At 31.9% G+C, this 18,130-nt stretch overlaps 1 protein-coding gene across 1 annotated transcript in view; it reads right to left on the bottom strand.

The window, feature by feature from the left end:
* LOC140444330 (protein turtle homolog B-like) overlaps positions 1 to 18,130 on the bottom strand; it is a 984,236-nt gene that overhangs the window by 209,790 nt on the left and 756,316 nt on the right. Inside the window, exon 7 of the mRNA XM_072536081.1 lies at positions 736 to 880. Coding sequence (XP_072392182.1) covers positions 736 to 880 — 145 coding nt within the window. The remainder of the gene's footprint in view (positions 1 to 735; positions 881 to 18,130) is intronic.

The raw sequence follows: 18,130 nt of genomic DNA, 5'->3' as shown, positions 1-18,130 counted from the left end.
TTACCAAATTAGTAAATTAGAATTTAAATTCTATTCAAAAAGGAATAAAACATAAAAACAAGTAATGGAAACTTATCACAACTATTGAACAAGGGTTTTACCAAAACTATCAATATCTTCGTTTTAAATGGTTCCAACGGAATAAAATTTACACTGATTTCTTATACATTTAAGACAACACTGAGTCATCTAACGGTCATATCGGTCAGTTAATCTTATCGTAAGCGGTAAATTATGCAAACGTAACTGACATGATTTATGGCGTTTACGATTATTGATCGGTACTACCTTGTCGTTTACGATATAAAAAGCGCAACGTGAGGTTTAATTGTGGTGGTTACGATAAAATAAAATACAATTTTAGACACTTATTAAGATGTTATTATGAGAAAAATAATTTTGAATCAGCAGTAAATTAGTAAATTATCGTAAGCAATCTTTTAAGTTAAAGATCACGTTTTGGCAAAATTTGCAATTACGATGTTTTGTCAAAAACCCATCGATATGAACCTAAATTTTTTCTATCAAAATTAAATAGGCAATGAAATTTTATGAACATCACTATGTATTAATATTGATTTAAAGTTTGACACAGTATTCTTTTTACACATTTATATTAAAAACCATCAAAGTAATGTAAATAAGACGTTCTAACGCTTAGAATATTAAACAAATTTTATAACCTTACACTAGAATATTATAATAAAAAGTAAAAATTATTATAATTGAACTTACGATGAATATCGAGTTTCCAACCGTCTTCTCTTCCACTATCATGGATATGAGGCTGTTGTCCTCGGCACGACAAGTATTTTCCACCGTCTTCAACTGTCGGTACGAATGTTAGAACACTTGTGGTTGTATTGCGATCGGGACTTGTCTGTAAGAAATAGAAATGGCGTCAATAATATGTAAATTGCTCCGGAGTGGAGAATATCGTGTATACCGAAGGAACATCCTGATTTTATTTTATTAAAAGCTATTTGTCAGTTGTGCTGAACTACAATAGCTTAAAATAAATTTTATTAATTAAATTAAAACATTTACAAAACCTATATTAAAATTTTTTCAAAATATAGTTTGCTTACACATACGTTTGCTTATTAAGAAATTCTGTTAACAGTTTTCAAGAATTAAAATGTGTTTATTCCTTAATCTAAAGTTTTATGACTAGGGCATGGCGATGTTAAATGTAGTTAATCTCTATATCAGGGCCCGTTTCACAAAACTACACGTTTGTCAGTTACAATGAAATTTTTACAAGTTTGGCAAAATATCTCGTTATTAGTGTTTCACGAATGCACAAGTATTCACTTGTAACCACTAATGAATTTTACAATTTTACAAGTAAATTACTTGTAAGCTACCAACAATTTACTTGTTCAACACAAGAATAATTTACAAGTTTGTAGTTGACAGTTGTAGTGAACTAAACATTTTCTACCTAACTTTGAAGGTAGGTAGTTGGTTTGACAAGTGTAATAAGTGTAGGAAAAATGTTGTCTAGTAGCAGCTCTTCGTCAGAAAATGAAAATGAGGTATTTGTTCAAATGAGAAGGAGAAGAATATTCAGACAAAGAATTAATAGTGATTTTCCATCAATTTACGAGTTTAATGAACGTTTTCGGATGACTTCTATACAAATGGAACAACTTCGTATAGACATTGCACCTGTCTTAGCGCATCCAACGAATCGCTCTTATGCACTGGTAACAAAAATGCAATTGTGTATAGCATTACAATGGCTAGGCAGTGGAGGACAATATCACGTCATAGCAGATACTCATGGGGTCAGCAAAGCAAGTGTCAGTAGATGTGTAAAAAAAGTGGTACACGCAATTAACCAAATAAAATTTCATCAAGTTGTTGCTTAGCCGGCAAATATTTTAAATACGACTGCAGAATTCTTTGCAGTAGCAGGATTTCCCCAAGTTATAGGTTGTATTGATGGGACGCTTATTAAAATAGATGCTCCAACTGAAAACGAACCTGCTTTTGTTGATCGTAATGGAAATCACTCTATTAATTGTATGATTGTTTGTGGACCAGACTTGAAAATCTATTATGTTAGTGCAAATTGGCCGGGAAGTGTTCATGACGCTAGGGTACTGAGAAATAGCACCCTTTTTCAGAGAATGGAAGCTGGTTGGCATTCAATTCCAAATAGAATAATTCTAGGTGACTCTGGATACCCTCTATTAGATTGGCTTATGACCCCAATTAAGGTGAATGTGGATGAGGCTGTGGCTACCTACAACAGAGCACGTAAGAAAACACGGCGTTTAGTCGAAAATGCTTTAGGCCTATTAAAGGAGAAATTTCCTTGTCTTAACTACTTTTGTTTGAGTCCAGTATATGCAGCCAATGTTTTCAAATGCTGCACAGCGCTGTATAACATTACTCGGGAGAGAATGAATATAAACCGACAAATGGATAATGAAGAAATGGAAGACGATAACGAAATAGCCGGACAACCAGCTCCTTTGAATGCAAGACAAAGACAACAGGAGTGGATAAATTATTTTAGAAATAGAAACTAGTTCCAGTGTAACTTTAAAACAATAAAGAATATAAAATAAATATATATAGAATAATACACAATATTTACTTTTTATTTAAACGAAAAAATAATTTTCAAAACATTTAACAAATACTTAGCATAATAATGAATTAAAAATCAAAGAAGTAATTCACATAAACAAAAAGTTTTTCTTATAATTAATTAAAAAATCAAATATAACAATAACATAACTTCTCAAACAATGGTCGAATATTCCACGCTTTCACTGGTAGGTGACTCTTCTACATTTATGAGGTAGGTTACAGAAGAATCGAACGATGCAGTAAATTTTGAAGGGGTGACATGTAGTTTCCGTTCTAGTTTTAAAATCTCTAATGTTTTTAGATAACTTTCTTTTGCAAGGATTTCAATTTGGTGTTGTAATTTTTTCTTCTTTAAATCGATTAGTGCTTCGCCAATTGGGTCATTTTCATTAGATATTTTCGACTTATTCCTTTTTGCACAAGATGCAGTAGGTACACTGCTGCTCCCAGTAGAAATAAACACATTAGTGTTTTTAATTTTGTTTGTTGCACCGTGATCTTGCAAATGGTTTGAATTTTCTATTTCTTGTTCAACGTTTTCAGGATCTTGCTCCCAAGTTTCGGAAATGCCGAGACTACACAGAATTGGATTATCCGGCCCAAGAATGTCGAGAACTACATTGTCCATTTCTGTAAATTTAGAATCTGTGCCTCCACCTAAACCAGTTTTCTTCCTGTTATTAACTTTCTTCTGCAATACGAAAAAAGGTGTCAGATACGCTTACACTTTGGCAATTTAAACGCTAACACTCACCATTGTTGTTTTCTTTAAATTTTGCCAAAATACATCACGGCTGTAAGTCCAATCCTTATTTGACTGGTGGATTTTTGGTGCACAGTTTTCCAACATTCTATTTTGTCTTTTTTTGTTAATTTGTCGGAAAAGCTGCCGAAAAGAATTGCTTTCTTATCTCTAATCTCTTTTAAAATTATAATTTTAGTACCATTTAAGACGCTTTTCGACATTGTCACAGAATTATAAATAACGACTGACGTTTAACTAGTAAATTGTCAACACAACTATTTTAAGGTTATGTTTATTTACAAACCTGTAACTAAAATGCGTGAAGTACACTTATTGCTGACACATTTTCACATGTAACGAACAAGTATTCACATCACATCACAACAAGTATCACATATAACAGGCTAGTTATTGACAACTTGTGATTACAAGTGCTAAATATTAAGAATTGTTACTAAAAACACTTGTAGTTTTGTGAAACGGGCCCCTGGTCGTTGTTCGAATACATTATTGATACATTTTTTAGTAGGAAATGAAATAACAAAACTGGTATGTATTCTACCAGAAGTGTTCTCTAGCGAAATATTTATAACTAGTAAACTCAAATTATTAATTTTGGCAAAAATGTTCCTTCTATACCTACATATGTGCTAAATTCGCAATAACACAATATAAGACTTTCTAATAACACTAAATGCCTTAATAGTCCTTACTTAACTTTTTAATAGATATATGCTGATATTAATACTGTATTTTGTTTACTACTTTGTCTACTAATATAAGATGAAACATTGAAAATGTAGATGAGCTTATAAAATAGAAAATACTAAGGTTTTTATCGTCAATGACTAAACCCCTTCCACGTAGTTCCAGGTTAAACAAGACCATTAGAGACTAGTGGAAGAGCAGAATTATCTAAACAGGTTTGATTATGCATTGTTCTCAGACATTGTGTGTGGATTTAAAAGAAAAATGCGAATTCGTCGACGAATTTGAGTTTTTAGTTTTAGACAAGGTTAGCAGTTTCAAATGAATTTAAATCTTCACTACTTCTACTAATCTTGCCTGGTTTATCATTATGAAATTGCGTAATAATTGACTAGATACATATTAATTAGACTACATCGAATAGGTCTGCTTATGGGTTTTGAAAATTCATGGGGTAATTTCTTCTTATTCTTGCGACACGTTCCTAGAAATGTAAGTTTGTAATTACGAAGCAAGGTTTGGATTATTGGTATGCTTGAAAGCCAATTGTAAGCAGTAATTCTCCGTTTTGTTCCTCTTACAGGCTCACATAATCTCTTTATCACTTCTGATGGAGAATTACTTACAACAAAAGGACTAGGTGGTTGTTGCATCAAATATAGCTCCACACTGCAAGTATAAAAGGTGTTGGAATCTGCTAGTGCAAAAATTTTTAATCCATATTTATTTGGTTTATTAGGCATATACTGTTTAAAACTGCATTGACCACTAAATGTCTTCAATTTTTCATCTATTGTGACGTATTCAAACGGCGTATAACCGTTTTTGTAATTAAAAGTAAATATTTCAAAAATCTCTCGTATGGAACACAATTTATCTAATAGTTTTCTTTTCTCACGTGAATCTATATCATCAATTGTGAATCTCACGTGAATCGGTACCTGGACATTGTTAGTCGAAACATCTCAATTCCTGTATCGTCTTTATTCCAAAAATCATCTGTACTTAACCTGCCACTTTTCAAATTACCTGCCAAATAGAGTAAACCAATAAAAGCACGAATTTCTAAAGCATCTGTTTTCTTTGCGTTTCTTTCTCGATTATAGTTTTCTTGGGAGTGTCTAATATGTTTGTTATTACATTTAAAAATAATGTTTATCATGGTATTGTTACGATAAATATCATGGCCTATAAAACTGTAAATATATTATGACTAATTCTTTTATATTCTAGTTATTTCGGGGGTCAGTTGAAAGACCTGTTTACCTGCCGGCAGAAATTTCTAGTCCCTTCGCTAAAAGACCTGTTTACCTGAATTATGATGAGTCACTCACGATTCGAAATTTTCAGGCAGGCCGAATAAAAACCAGTATGAGCGACTTTCTCGGGTCTTCGATGGGGGATCGCCGCATTCTCGAATAACAGTATTTTATATTTAAAGAGGAATTTTGTTGGAAAGAGAACAGTTCGTTTTTGAACATCGCGTCGCGTTTTAAAATGTAACGCACGTATTATAATAAATGTAGATAAGTTATATAATTATTAAGTGTAAAATAAATTAGTACAAATAAAGACTTTAAATAAACTTTTAAGTGTTATAAGTGTAGAACCTTGAATAATAAATAAAAACAATAAATTAGAATTAATAAAAACATAACAGTATCGTTAAAAAATATTTCCAAATCTCTAGTTCACCTTTTAAATTTTTGGTAACTTCTTTAGCACCTTGCAAATGAGTAATTAAGTTTTCTTAACGTGTTCTAACATTTCTTGGAGGAATATGTTTTATCCATTTAGTAGTTGTGTCTTTATCAATTCTGCACCTTCCGTATCAGAAATTTCTTGTTCTTTATCACTATTTCATCCATTTGTTCTATGTTATTTTCGACTTCGTCTTCTTCTTTGTGATCGTTGTACTCAATATTTTCATTCTCGTCGTCGACTCAAAGGCATTCGTTCATTAGATGTTGCAAACGTTCTTGTTCTGCCTCATACGCATACATTTTAAAATTCAGAATAACTAAAAAACGTTCAAAATTTCAAAACAACACGGCTGGCGCGCGGAGAATTTATCCGCAATCACTAATACCTTCACGTCAACGAATAGGATGCGACTGACGCTTCGTATGAATAAATCAATTAACATTTGTGAGAGGTACATGGGCGAACCAGAAAAAAGGGTGTGTAGTTTTTAAAAAATTGAAAAATTGAGAAGTTTAGATAGGCGCGGATATTTTGTCCGCACGCCAGCCGTGGAAGATTAAGTTCATTTAAGGAAGATCGATAGATGATCTTCCAGTTTGGAATTTTGCTTGTTGTTCCAATTCATATGGTTCATACTCTTCAATTCAACTTTTTAAAATTTTTCTGCATAGTCGATCAAAGGTACTGGTCACTGAGATGCATTTGTGGGTTCCACAACAGTCTCTTGGCGCTTTTTTGTCATCATTGAAAGGATGCAAGAGGTGAAAAAACATTTGCCTTGAAATTTATATAAATATTATTTAACAATAAAACACTGAAAACTTTGTTTTCAAAACTTCCACAACATTTATTTTAAATTCTTATCACTACAGCTGTTTCGGCTGATTGCCTTTCTCAAGTGATCTGTTTTTGGCATGGGTTTACACTTTATAGTACCTAATGAAATAGGTTGAGGAGAGAACAACTGTTTGTCTCAAGCTGGTCATTCAGAATTATATCTGTGTTTTTTAATTTGTTGATTTCCATAGATTTTAACAAAGATAGCTTAAGGCCTTTATTTTGAATGTAGGAAATGAAATTTTATGGAAATCAACAAATTAAAAAACACAGATATAATTCTGAATGACCAGCTTGAGATAAACAGTTCTCCCCTCCTCAACCTATTTCATTAGAGACTATAAAGTGTAAACCCATGCCAACAACAGATCACTTGAGAAAGGCAATCAGCCGAAACAGCTGTAGTGATAAGCATTTAAAATAAATGTTGTGGAAGTTTTGAAAACAAAGTTTTCAGTGTTTTATTGTTACATAAAATGAATTTCCATCAAGTAACGGTCGAATCCATCAATTATAAATATTATTGTTCTTGAGGATAATTTTAAGTTTGCCAACGGCAGCCCATGTCATGCGGATTCGTCGGTCTAGTTCCATGTGTTGATTTTCTCTGTTTTACTTTATTAGACAACCCAAGTAAATATATTCTCCCACCCTTTCTATCACTTCTTTTCCCACAGAAACTGGCACTTCCTCCAAATTACTTTGAAAACGACCCACAGTTGAACCAAACCAAAGACTTTGTGACAATCAACAAAAGCGAAGTCTATATAGATAAATATATTTAATAAGGTGGCATTTGGCCTATTTCACTGCCACCTTTTCAGATCTATTGTGGTCCTCTAATCCTGGATTACATTCTATAGCCTTACTCTTTTTAAAAGATCTACTAGATTTGAGACTGAACCTTCCATGTAGCTCTTTGCCAAAGTCTTTTCTTCGTCTAATTTCGTCTAAGAACCGTACATTTGCCAGGTTTTCGCACTGATACAAAATGTGCTTTTCTGCTTTTCTTTCTCTACGTGACAGGACCTGCATAGATCATCATTTGTCAATTTCATTAGCTTTAACTCTCTATTCAGCTTACAACGCACTCTTAACAGACCTATTATGGCTTTGAGTGTTTTGCTTTCTTTGCTTATTACTGCTGTAAATTTTGGCGAATGTTCTATAATAAATTGTTTCACCTATGTTTGTCCTAGTGAATTCCTCCACCACTCCAGAGATTTGTGTGCTACCCTCTTTCTTGTAGCTGTTCTTCTTACTGCCTTTGCAATGACGCAAAAGGATTTCAGACCAATGAATGGCATTATTAAGCCTTGTTTGGCTGTTTCATAAATGAGGAATCATGGCAATTAAATAGCTTAGCCATTTTTTAAAAAATGCAGATCTTGCTTTACAAATATAATATGATACTTATTGCATATTGATACTTATGGCATTACTGAATACCTTGTTGTTGGCTTCAAAAAAATTGCAGAATGTATCGGTTAGATGATGATTTTAGCTTCACAGGATAACTGCAAAAAGAAAAATAACAAACATGTGACGTTTATAACGTTACACTATAATGTGTAACTTCTGATCGGAGAAGTCATTCTTTAATTACGGTAGGAGTGTTAGGAAACAGTGGGAATATTGGTTAAAATTTGTCTTTCGCAGAATGCTTCTTTTGGTACAAAAGATAAATGCATCCCCTATTTATAGTTCTTTCAATACGAAGTTTATAATTTAAACGAATTATCAAACGTTTATAAAAAAGATCGCCCTCCTACTTCCAACTTTAATACCACATATAAATTTATCCCTAACTAACCCTCTCCCGATCCCGCAGAATTCTCCTTGGACCAAAACTTTACCGAAATTTAATGTGTCACTTAAAAAGTTTAGTAAGGCAGAAACCAACCAGGATTTGATTAAGAAATCCTTACTAGAAATTCTTAATTTTAAGAAATTCGATCGGGTACTCTACACTGACGCATCAAAGAGCGAAACGGGGGTTGGTTGTGCGGTTACCACTACGGAAACAGTCGTTAGTTCATGTCAAATACCTGCCACATGCAGCGTTCACACTGGTGAACTGTATGCTATTTACCAAGCCTTCAAACTCTGTACAGCACCCAATCAACATATTGCCATCTGTACAGACTCCCTTGCGTCTATCCAATTCATCAATCTATTTACTAATCACCCTCTTGTAGAAAAAATCCATGACACTAAGCGTTCTACACATCCTTGTGGACTGCCCTCATTACAATAAACGACGCCAAGAACTGGGCATGAATGGCGACATCACAAATATATTATCGAACCAGAGTCAAGTCATCACAGCTATCCAGTTCCTGAAGCTAGAAAACTTACTAAATAATATAAAACTATAGTATATTATAATATGTAATTGTAACTTATATATAATTGTATCCACGGTGCCTCGTAATAATGGACGAAGCTGTCACAAGCACGTTAAATTAAATAAAAAAAAGTTATTTAGATGTTCGTTTAAGCTTTGTTAATAAAAAACGTAGTTTATACACATTATTAAACGACAGGTTGTTAGTTTTATTGGAAACCCTACATAAACAGAAATCATTTTTGTTTTTATTTCCTCGATTCTTTTTTATCAAAAAGTAAATAAATTAAGTTTAGCCGAATACACGTCTACCCATTCTATCTAACTGTTTTGCAACAAAATCTATACAGCTTTCCTGATCCCGTATCTGCTCCGGTATAATATTGGATTTCAAATATGTATATTTCTTTATATTTCATACGAGAAACTTTCAACGAACGAAAATATAAAGATGGGTATATGGTGTTGAAAAGCCCATATTTTATTCAGGGATATAAATAGGTTTTTAGTAATGTAGAAAACACTTGGGTATTAGGACGATAACTCTAACTCTAGAGTCAAAAAAATATCGAATTTATATAGATATTTTTATACTGGTGTCTGCTCTAGAATGCCTGACACAAAAATGCACTTTATACATGCCCATTAGTGAAGGTGATAATAATTTTTAATATTATACAGCAACATTTTTTAATACTTATTCGAGTGTTGGATATGGAATTTAATAATACCTGATAACTATGTAATCATGAAATCGATAGTTTTTACTAAAGAAAATGTATCATCTATAGTATAGTTTCAAAATTGTAGACACTAAATTCAATGAAATTTTTTGAATATTAAGCATTATTCTTGAGCTTCCAGTGGCGCACAAAAATATTTTGTAAAAATTAAAGGTAACGCTACTTGTATTGAACAATCCTTAAAAATTAAATGTACTACTATTCTCTCTAGCGCTAACAAATTTCCAAACAAATATGTGAAATCGGTCGTAAGGCAAGTGAATAATTTAGATATTGGATTATATGGAGGCAAAAGAGGTGAAATTTTTGCATATATTACAAATTTTGTGGTAAACACTGCAATGTCGTAAGATCTAACCGATCTTGCATTTTTTAGTTTTTTAATTAGCAATTCATATGTCTTGAGTAAATGGATTTAAATATATTTTTGTTGCTGACTTATCTCTAACAATATTATCAGGTAGAGATATAGGACTTTCCAAAACTAATATTTAAAAAAAACATGGTAGATACATAAAATTGGGTTATGGGCCACTATAGTTGGCCAAAAGACATTATCGCTAAACGCATACAGTAAAAATATTTCTATAAGTTTATTGTAGTTAGAATTATTTTTATATGCATTGATATTCAAATCACCACAAGTAATGAAATATATTGACTATGTTCTCCAAAACTGCCTCAAGGATTCAAACAAACTATTAATATCTTCAGAAGGATCTATAGCAGTTTAATATACATTTATTTCATAATACTTATCGGTACGATATTTTTCAAGATTGCAGTATCATCCCCAATACCTGAGCAACGATAATTTACTCCTAGATAAAATCAATTGTACAGTAATGAATGAGAGAGTCTGAAGATTATCATATTTTAGACAAAGAAGAAAATTTATAGAATTAAAAACTTCAATGTCATTTTTAATAAATAACACTCCAAACTTTACATATTTAAGTATAAAATATTAGATGCTTTAATCAGCTCCTGTAAAATTCCAAAAATAGTGAAATTGTTTCACTTTGTTTAATTGTTTCGAAATTTTAATTATAGTTTTAATCAACAACCAGTTTATTGATAACAATTTATTATATAAGTATACTAGTACTATAGGTGACCTGAAAAGGCAAACAAGTTTAAGAGTATTATGACAAATATAAAAGTTTTTGGAAGGTGAAAAAACCATTATGTACAATGTAAAATGTGGACTTCGTGAAAAGAATGAAAATGTGATTTGATTTGAATAAAGTGTCTATGAGGAGTAATTACAGAATTCTAAAAAAATGTAATAAAGTGAAGCTAAGTGCAATACGTCTGTTGTAAAAATTTAAACAAGATAATGAAGAGGCATTCTGCTAAAAAAATCCATGCTTTATTTTTCCGAAATTAAATTTTGTAGACTATCGTTGGAAGGAAGAAAAATCTACTGTTAGAAGAAACTTCTCTAAAAGATGTTGAAGTTAGAAATCTTCGACAAGCTTTTATTTATAGGTCCATGAAGAAATGGACACCCAAAAATAAAATTTTATTAAACCTTGAACCAAATTCTGTTGTCGTTATGGACAATACGTCCTAAGTCAAAAATTATAGTCGTCACCAACAACTGCCTGACATTATAAACTGGCTCTTTCAAAGAAATGTACAATTTGATGACAATATATTGATACTAGAATTATTAAATCTTGAAAGGAGACATATACCCGAATATAAAAAATATGTTGTCAACGAAATGGCTCTGCACCTTCCTCCTTATCATTGTGACCTGAAAATTATAGAGCATATATTGATTAAAATAAAAAAAATCAAGTAGCAAGGGAAAACTTCTTCTTCTTCTTCTTCCTACTTTATAAATAGGCAAAATGCCTGTTTACTTCGATTTTTAGCCTCAATTGACGTTGTCTGACCATCTTTTCCTCGGTCGTCCCATTGATCTTCTTTCCTTTGGCGATTTGTCTCTTGCTATTCGTACTATTCTATTTTTTGTCATTCCTTCGATGTGTTGATTCCACTCCACTTTTCTTCTTTTGTTTCACGCGTTTATTTCCTCTATACCACATCTCGCTCGTATTTCCTCACTTCTTACTTTGTCCCTTAGAGTTTGGTTTGTTATTTTTCGGAAGACTTTCATTTCTGTTGTTTCCAGTAGTCTTTGTGTTTTCGCCGTATCTGCTCTTGTTTCCGCTGTGTACGTCATTATCGGTCTTATTGCTGATTTATATATCACTATATAGGGAAAACTTAACTTTTAAAATGATGATGCGAAATGCCGACTAGCTACTGCTATAGAAAACGTCATGTCCGGCTCACGGAAAAATTGAATTATACATGTGTACTAGTAAATAAAAATGCATAATGTGGGATTTAGATACTACAGCGGATGTTTCGGTTAAACCATTAATTATCGAACAACGAACACACAATAAATAAAATTTTAAATTAAAAACTACACAAAAAAGCCCTGAAATTAGTATTTCTACCACCAGAGAAAAAACTCAGTACTTTCTGCTCGATTACATATATAGACAATATATTAACAAAAATAGTCAAACACATAAAAAAAAAAGAAATACCACTTGCTTTTAGAACGAACAACAACTTAGGCAAATATATTAAGAACAAACAACAAATCCAAAAGAGAAAGCAATTACACTGCGGTATATACAAACTTAAATGTGGCGACTGCCCAAAAACTTACATCGGTCAAACTTGAAGAACTTTTATCAAACGCATAGCAGAACATAAAAAGGATTTCAATAATAGAAAAACAGACTCTACGTACGCACTTTACCTTCTAGACCATAAAGATTCTTTTAATGACGAATTTCAAATTCTTCACATTCAAAATGAAGGCCTTAAAATTAAAAAATACAGACATAAGTCTGAATGACCAACTTGAGACAAACAGTTCCCCCTCCTCAACTTATTCAGGTAAAGACTATAAAGTGTAAGCACATACCAAAAATAGATCACTTGAGAAAGGCACTCACGGCCGAAACAGCTGTAATTATAATAATTTAAAATAAATTTTGTGGAAGTATTGAAAACCAAAGTTTTCAGTGTTTTATTGTTACATTAATTATATTAATGTGAATGCTGGTGATTACGATAGTTATTTATCTTCCGACGAGTTTTCTACAGACGATAGTTAATGTTCTGACCTTTTGACGATGTCGAACGACTTTGTCAATATTGCCTTATATAATTATAGGTTAATTAATTTATTTAAATATATTGTCAACTTAACCCTTTAACGCGCAAATAATCATATTTTTTTTTTTTGAATTTTAAAGTCAAATCTGGTAAAAATGAAATGCTATTTAATAAAAAGTAACAAATTAAAATTAAATTCTAATCACACAGTTTTTCGAGGAGACTTTCATATATGTGCCACTAACTTATAATATCTAAAGTTTGGTGGCTAGCGATATAGCCACTTATGTTATATATAAATAAATCAAAATTTTTTTAAACTATATTAATTTAAAACGGAGACAAACGACAACGGGAAATTTACAACCACTACAAATTCCAACTAGTGACTGTTCAAAATCAGTCACCATTTTTTTCAAAAAAGAAAAACTAAAATTATTATATATAAAACACTGCTGATGTGGGTCCTCATATACGAAGACGAAACATTGACTCTAACGCAAAAGGATGAAAGATTTTTGGGAATATTTGAGCGTTGGATACATGGCAAAATATTTGGAGCTATAAACGATCAAGAGCAGTGGTGCAAAAGATTTAATTTCGAATTATACCAACTCTTTAATGAACCAGAAGATGGCAACACGTTGCCAGAAACCAAACAGAATGGCAACGAATATTATAGTAAGCCAGTAAAATCTACCCAATCTTAAGAAATTCTGCAAAATATTCTAAACACAGACCAACATTACTCTTACTAAACGCTATTTATGATCTCTTCACATTTGTTTTGGGGAAGCAATGTGTGCACATCACCTATACTTCCCCTTTACTGGTAAATGTACTCCAACATTCGTTTTTCTAGTAACATTATTGGTGGAAATAGACATCCACCAATTTTACGCATTTAGTTTTTACTTGTAGTAGTTGGCGCACCTATTATTAATTTAATAATTCATTGCGGCCATTGATATATATATATATATATATATATATATATATATATATATATATATATATATATATATATATATATATATATATATATATATATATATATATATATATATATATAATATGCGCTTAAAATCGAAGAATCTAAAAGGTAGAAGAAAATTGCCATCCATCATTTACGACAATTCTATGAGATGGAGTAGGAATCAAGGTATTGATCAAAAAGATCAACACCGACCATAAATTTATTGCATTCAGCTACTGATTGTGAACAGAGAAGTCTACTTTTTTTCCTTCTTTGTTTATCCGAATATCAACTTTCAATGAAGGATCATAAAGAGAACGAATTACGAACACACACTTTTTGCCTCTGTTATGCCATTTGCAAATCGATGTTCCACTGTACTCATCACCTAGAAAATCAGATTTACCCAGTTTTAATTGGTTATTATTTAGCAGAAAATTTTTGGGATAATGCTTTCTATTTATTCTATAAAAGTATCCAGGTAAAGGTATTCTAATTTTGGTATAAAGACTAATACATTCTTATCCTAGGAAGTTGATGAAATCCCATGATTATAAGGAATTCAAAAAAAGTTTGAAGTTCGTCTTTCTTAATTGAAAAATTACGCCTATTTTGCCTTGCATACAGATTGGTTTCCTCAATAATCTTGTCTATGAACATATCCGAAAATATTTTTTTAAATATTGACACCGGTGCTTCGTCTTCTATGTTAGGAAAACTTAATCCAAAATTTTGTACAAACTTAAGATTTTTGAATTTGTCCCGAAATTGTGGGTTATAATCAGTTGCTAAGTTAGCGGTGCCAAGTAGCATCTCATCTTCTTAATTCTCGTAGTAAAATATGGTTTGGCTTTGCATCTATCGAACTTGGAGTTCTAAGAAACTAAAATCTTCCAGACTAATATCGTCCAAACTAGACGACGATGGAGCAAAACGCCTTTTTAAAGTTTTCTTTTCAGGGACATAATTCTTGTCAATAATTGAGTCATCCGCGTCACAGTCAATGTCTAATCCTGGTTTTTCAAAATCTAAAAAACTTTTATTGCTTACTCTCTGCTTGCAAGGACGGGATAGGCCAGGTGTCCAAAAACTAGATGGATCAGTTGTTGAAACATTAGAAAAATGAAGTGTACTAGAACCGCTAAGTGTAGAGACTACCACATTGTTTTTGGCATCACGTCGCTATCGTCCAACCCAATGTCATATATAGTATTTTTCATATAAAAATGCGTGCACGTCACAATTTTTATATAGGGACGTCACTTATATTTAAAATTTCCAGAACGTCAACCTTAGAGTTCAAATTTTCCTAACACAGCTAATAATACAAAACCCATACGGAACTGCTCGATCTTTCATAGGCGTCGACATGGTATAATAATTAGAAAAATGTAATCATCATTATATTGGGAATTTTAGGATTATATTGATTAAATAACCAAAAACATTTGTTGTTATTAATAATATAAATTTTATGAAATAACTCTAAGTCTAATATTTCACAAAATAATAATTTTAATTAAATATATTAGACAATTGTACGCAACTGATACGGGAATACTTCAAATTTTTTGACAGTTGTGTGGTAAAATTGTTTTAAGTGTTGCCGCTTTTTTAGAGTAAGAATTTTGTTTATGTTTTGATTTCTTCTACACATCATAATATATTATATATTAATAGATTGTATTTATAAATACATATTAAATTTAGATTAATAGATTTAAAAACTAATTATTGTTGTGTATTGAGATTGTGCTATGCCAAAACAACTAAATAGTCTGTAGAAAGCTGATAAGCTTTCTTATAAGATAGAATATTTTAAACAAGAAATAATGGCGGGACATTTTTACTATTATTGCTATAAAAGTGGTAAGTTTCAAATTTAGAATATATAATTTTGTATTAAAATATTTTCTTATGTATTTTAGTGTGTTGCAGTAGTCTTAAAACTAAGTGTATTTACTGTTAATATAATAGTTTGACAAATAGTTGGTATTTTAAAAATTCCTCAGTTACTAACTATTCTGATGTTTTGGCAACGCTATCGGGTTCTGACGTCGTAAATCTTGAATGACGTGTATGCATTTTTATATGAAAAATACTATACTTTAGCGATATTATGTATAATGTCGGCAATAAACTCATGCAGTGGATCAGCAGATAACTAACAGTTCTAAATAACATCACGACAAGTTCTCAGAACATAAAACATAACCAAAAATAGGACAAATAGTCTAAGAAACCCGCTGATTTGCTTGACGTATATCTTGTTTCAATAAAATTCAGCAGATTGAGTTTTACGTTATTGTACAATGAAAATTATACTTACAATTTTTTGTTATATATTAACTTAAGCACATCACAATATAACCTACACCAGCTACACGTATATATATATATATATATATATATATATATATATATATATATATATATATATATATAATATATATATATATATATATATATATATATATATATATATATATATATATATATATATATATATATATATATAAAATTTAGCTCTGCAGGTCGTCTAGTAGGCCCATGGCTTGATTTACTATTCTTTTCCATTCTTTCCTGTCATCTGCTTTACCCTTACAATTTTTGGTTATAGTATAGTCCAATACCTGGTTTTTGGCCTATCTTTTCTCTTTTTTTCTCATATTCCTCTCGTTAGTATTCTTTTGGGTAGTCTCGTGTTTGGCATCCTTTAATTATGACCCAGCCATCTCAGTGTTTGTGATTTTATGATCCCTACAATATTCGGTTCTCCATACATCATCCCTAGTTCTATATTTGGTTTTTATTCACATTCCATTATATAGGTCTTTTTCAAATATTTTACTGAGGACTTTTCTCTCCCATACTTTGAGCATGACTTGTTCCAATTTGTTTATCGTCTATGTTTTACTGGTATATAATACAATAGGTTTTAGGCTTTTTTTTTAAATTAAAAACCCTAAAGCCTAAAAACCCTGATAGAAAAAACTAACGAATATAACCGTCCCTTGGCATTGATATTTGTAGACTTTAAAAAGGCGTTTGATACAGTGGAACTACCGTCCATCTTAAGAGAACTACAAGATTGCAGGGTCGACCACAGATATTGTAATATAGTTAAAAATATATATGAAAATGCCACAACAACCATAAGTCTACATTCAGCAACTAATAAAATAAAGATAAAAAGGGGAGACCTGCAAGGTGATACCATGTCACCAAAGCTGTTCATTACCGTTCTTGAGTATGCATTTAAAAGACTAACATGGCAACAGAAAGGAATATCCACCGATGGAGAAAGATTAAACCATCTACGTTTTGCGGACGATATCGTGCTTCTGTCAGATAATCTGGGAGATATCAAAGACATGCTCCAAGAACTGAATGACATACTACAAGAAACTGGGCTGGAGATAAATTTCGAGAAAACCAAAATGATGACCAATATAGTTTCCAGCGAAGAGATACAGATCAATAACAACAAGGTAGAATTATTCGATAAATACACATACTTGGGTCATGAAATTAGAATAACCAGAGATAACCAAACCTGCGAGCTAAATAGACGAATCACGTTGGGATGGGCGGCATATGGAAGGATGAGAGACATTTTGAAACAAATACCCCAATTCACCTGAAAAGGAAAGCATTTAACCAATGCATCTTATCAGTCTTGACCTACGGAGCAGAGACCCTAACTTTAACGAAAGCTACTTCCGAAAAACTGAGGGTAACACAAAGGCGAATGGAGAGATCAATGCTGGGCCTGACCTTGAAAGATCGCGTGAGAAATGAGGAGATACGCCGACAAACTGGAGTAGACGACATTATACTGCGAATCAATAAACGAAAGTGGAGGTGGGCTGGACATGTTGCTAGAATGGAAGACGGAAGATGGACGAAGAGATTATTGTAGTGGAGACCAAGAGCCGACAAACGAAGTTAAGGCAGACCACCCACCCGATGGACCGACGACCTAAGGAGAATAGAAACAAACTGGATTGCAGCAGCTAGAGATAGAGAGAACTGGAGACGTTTGAAGGAGGCCTATATCCAACAATGGATGTGAAAATGGGGCTGGATGATGAGTACAATAGGTCTTATCACTATCTTATATATTTTTATCTTAGCCCTTCTGGATATGTTTTTACTTTTTAATGTTTAAGTTGTTTAGGGCAAAGATACAATGATTACCAGCGCTAATTCTCGTTTAAATTTCTACCTTTATATTTAGTCTCCTGTTAAATGTCGCTCCTAGGTATTGGAATCTTTCTACTTCTTTAAATTTGTAAATTATCTCTTCTGTGTTT

Source organism: Diabrotica undecimpunctata, chromosome 6 (genome assembly GCF_040954645.1).
Source record: "Diabrotica undecimpunctata isolate CICGRU chromosome 6, icDiaUnde3, whole genome shotgun sequence".
Taxonomy (NCBI): domain Eukaryota; kingdom Metazoa; phylum Arthropoda; class Insecta; order Coleoptera; family Chrysomelidae; genus Diabrotica; species Diabrotica undecimpunctata.
This window is presented reverse-complemented; position numbering and strand designations above follow the sequence as displayed.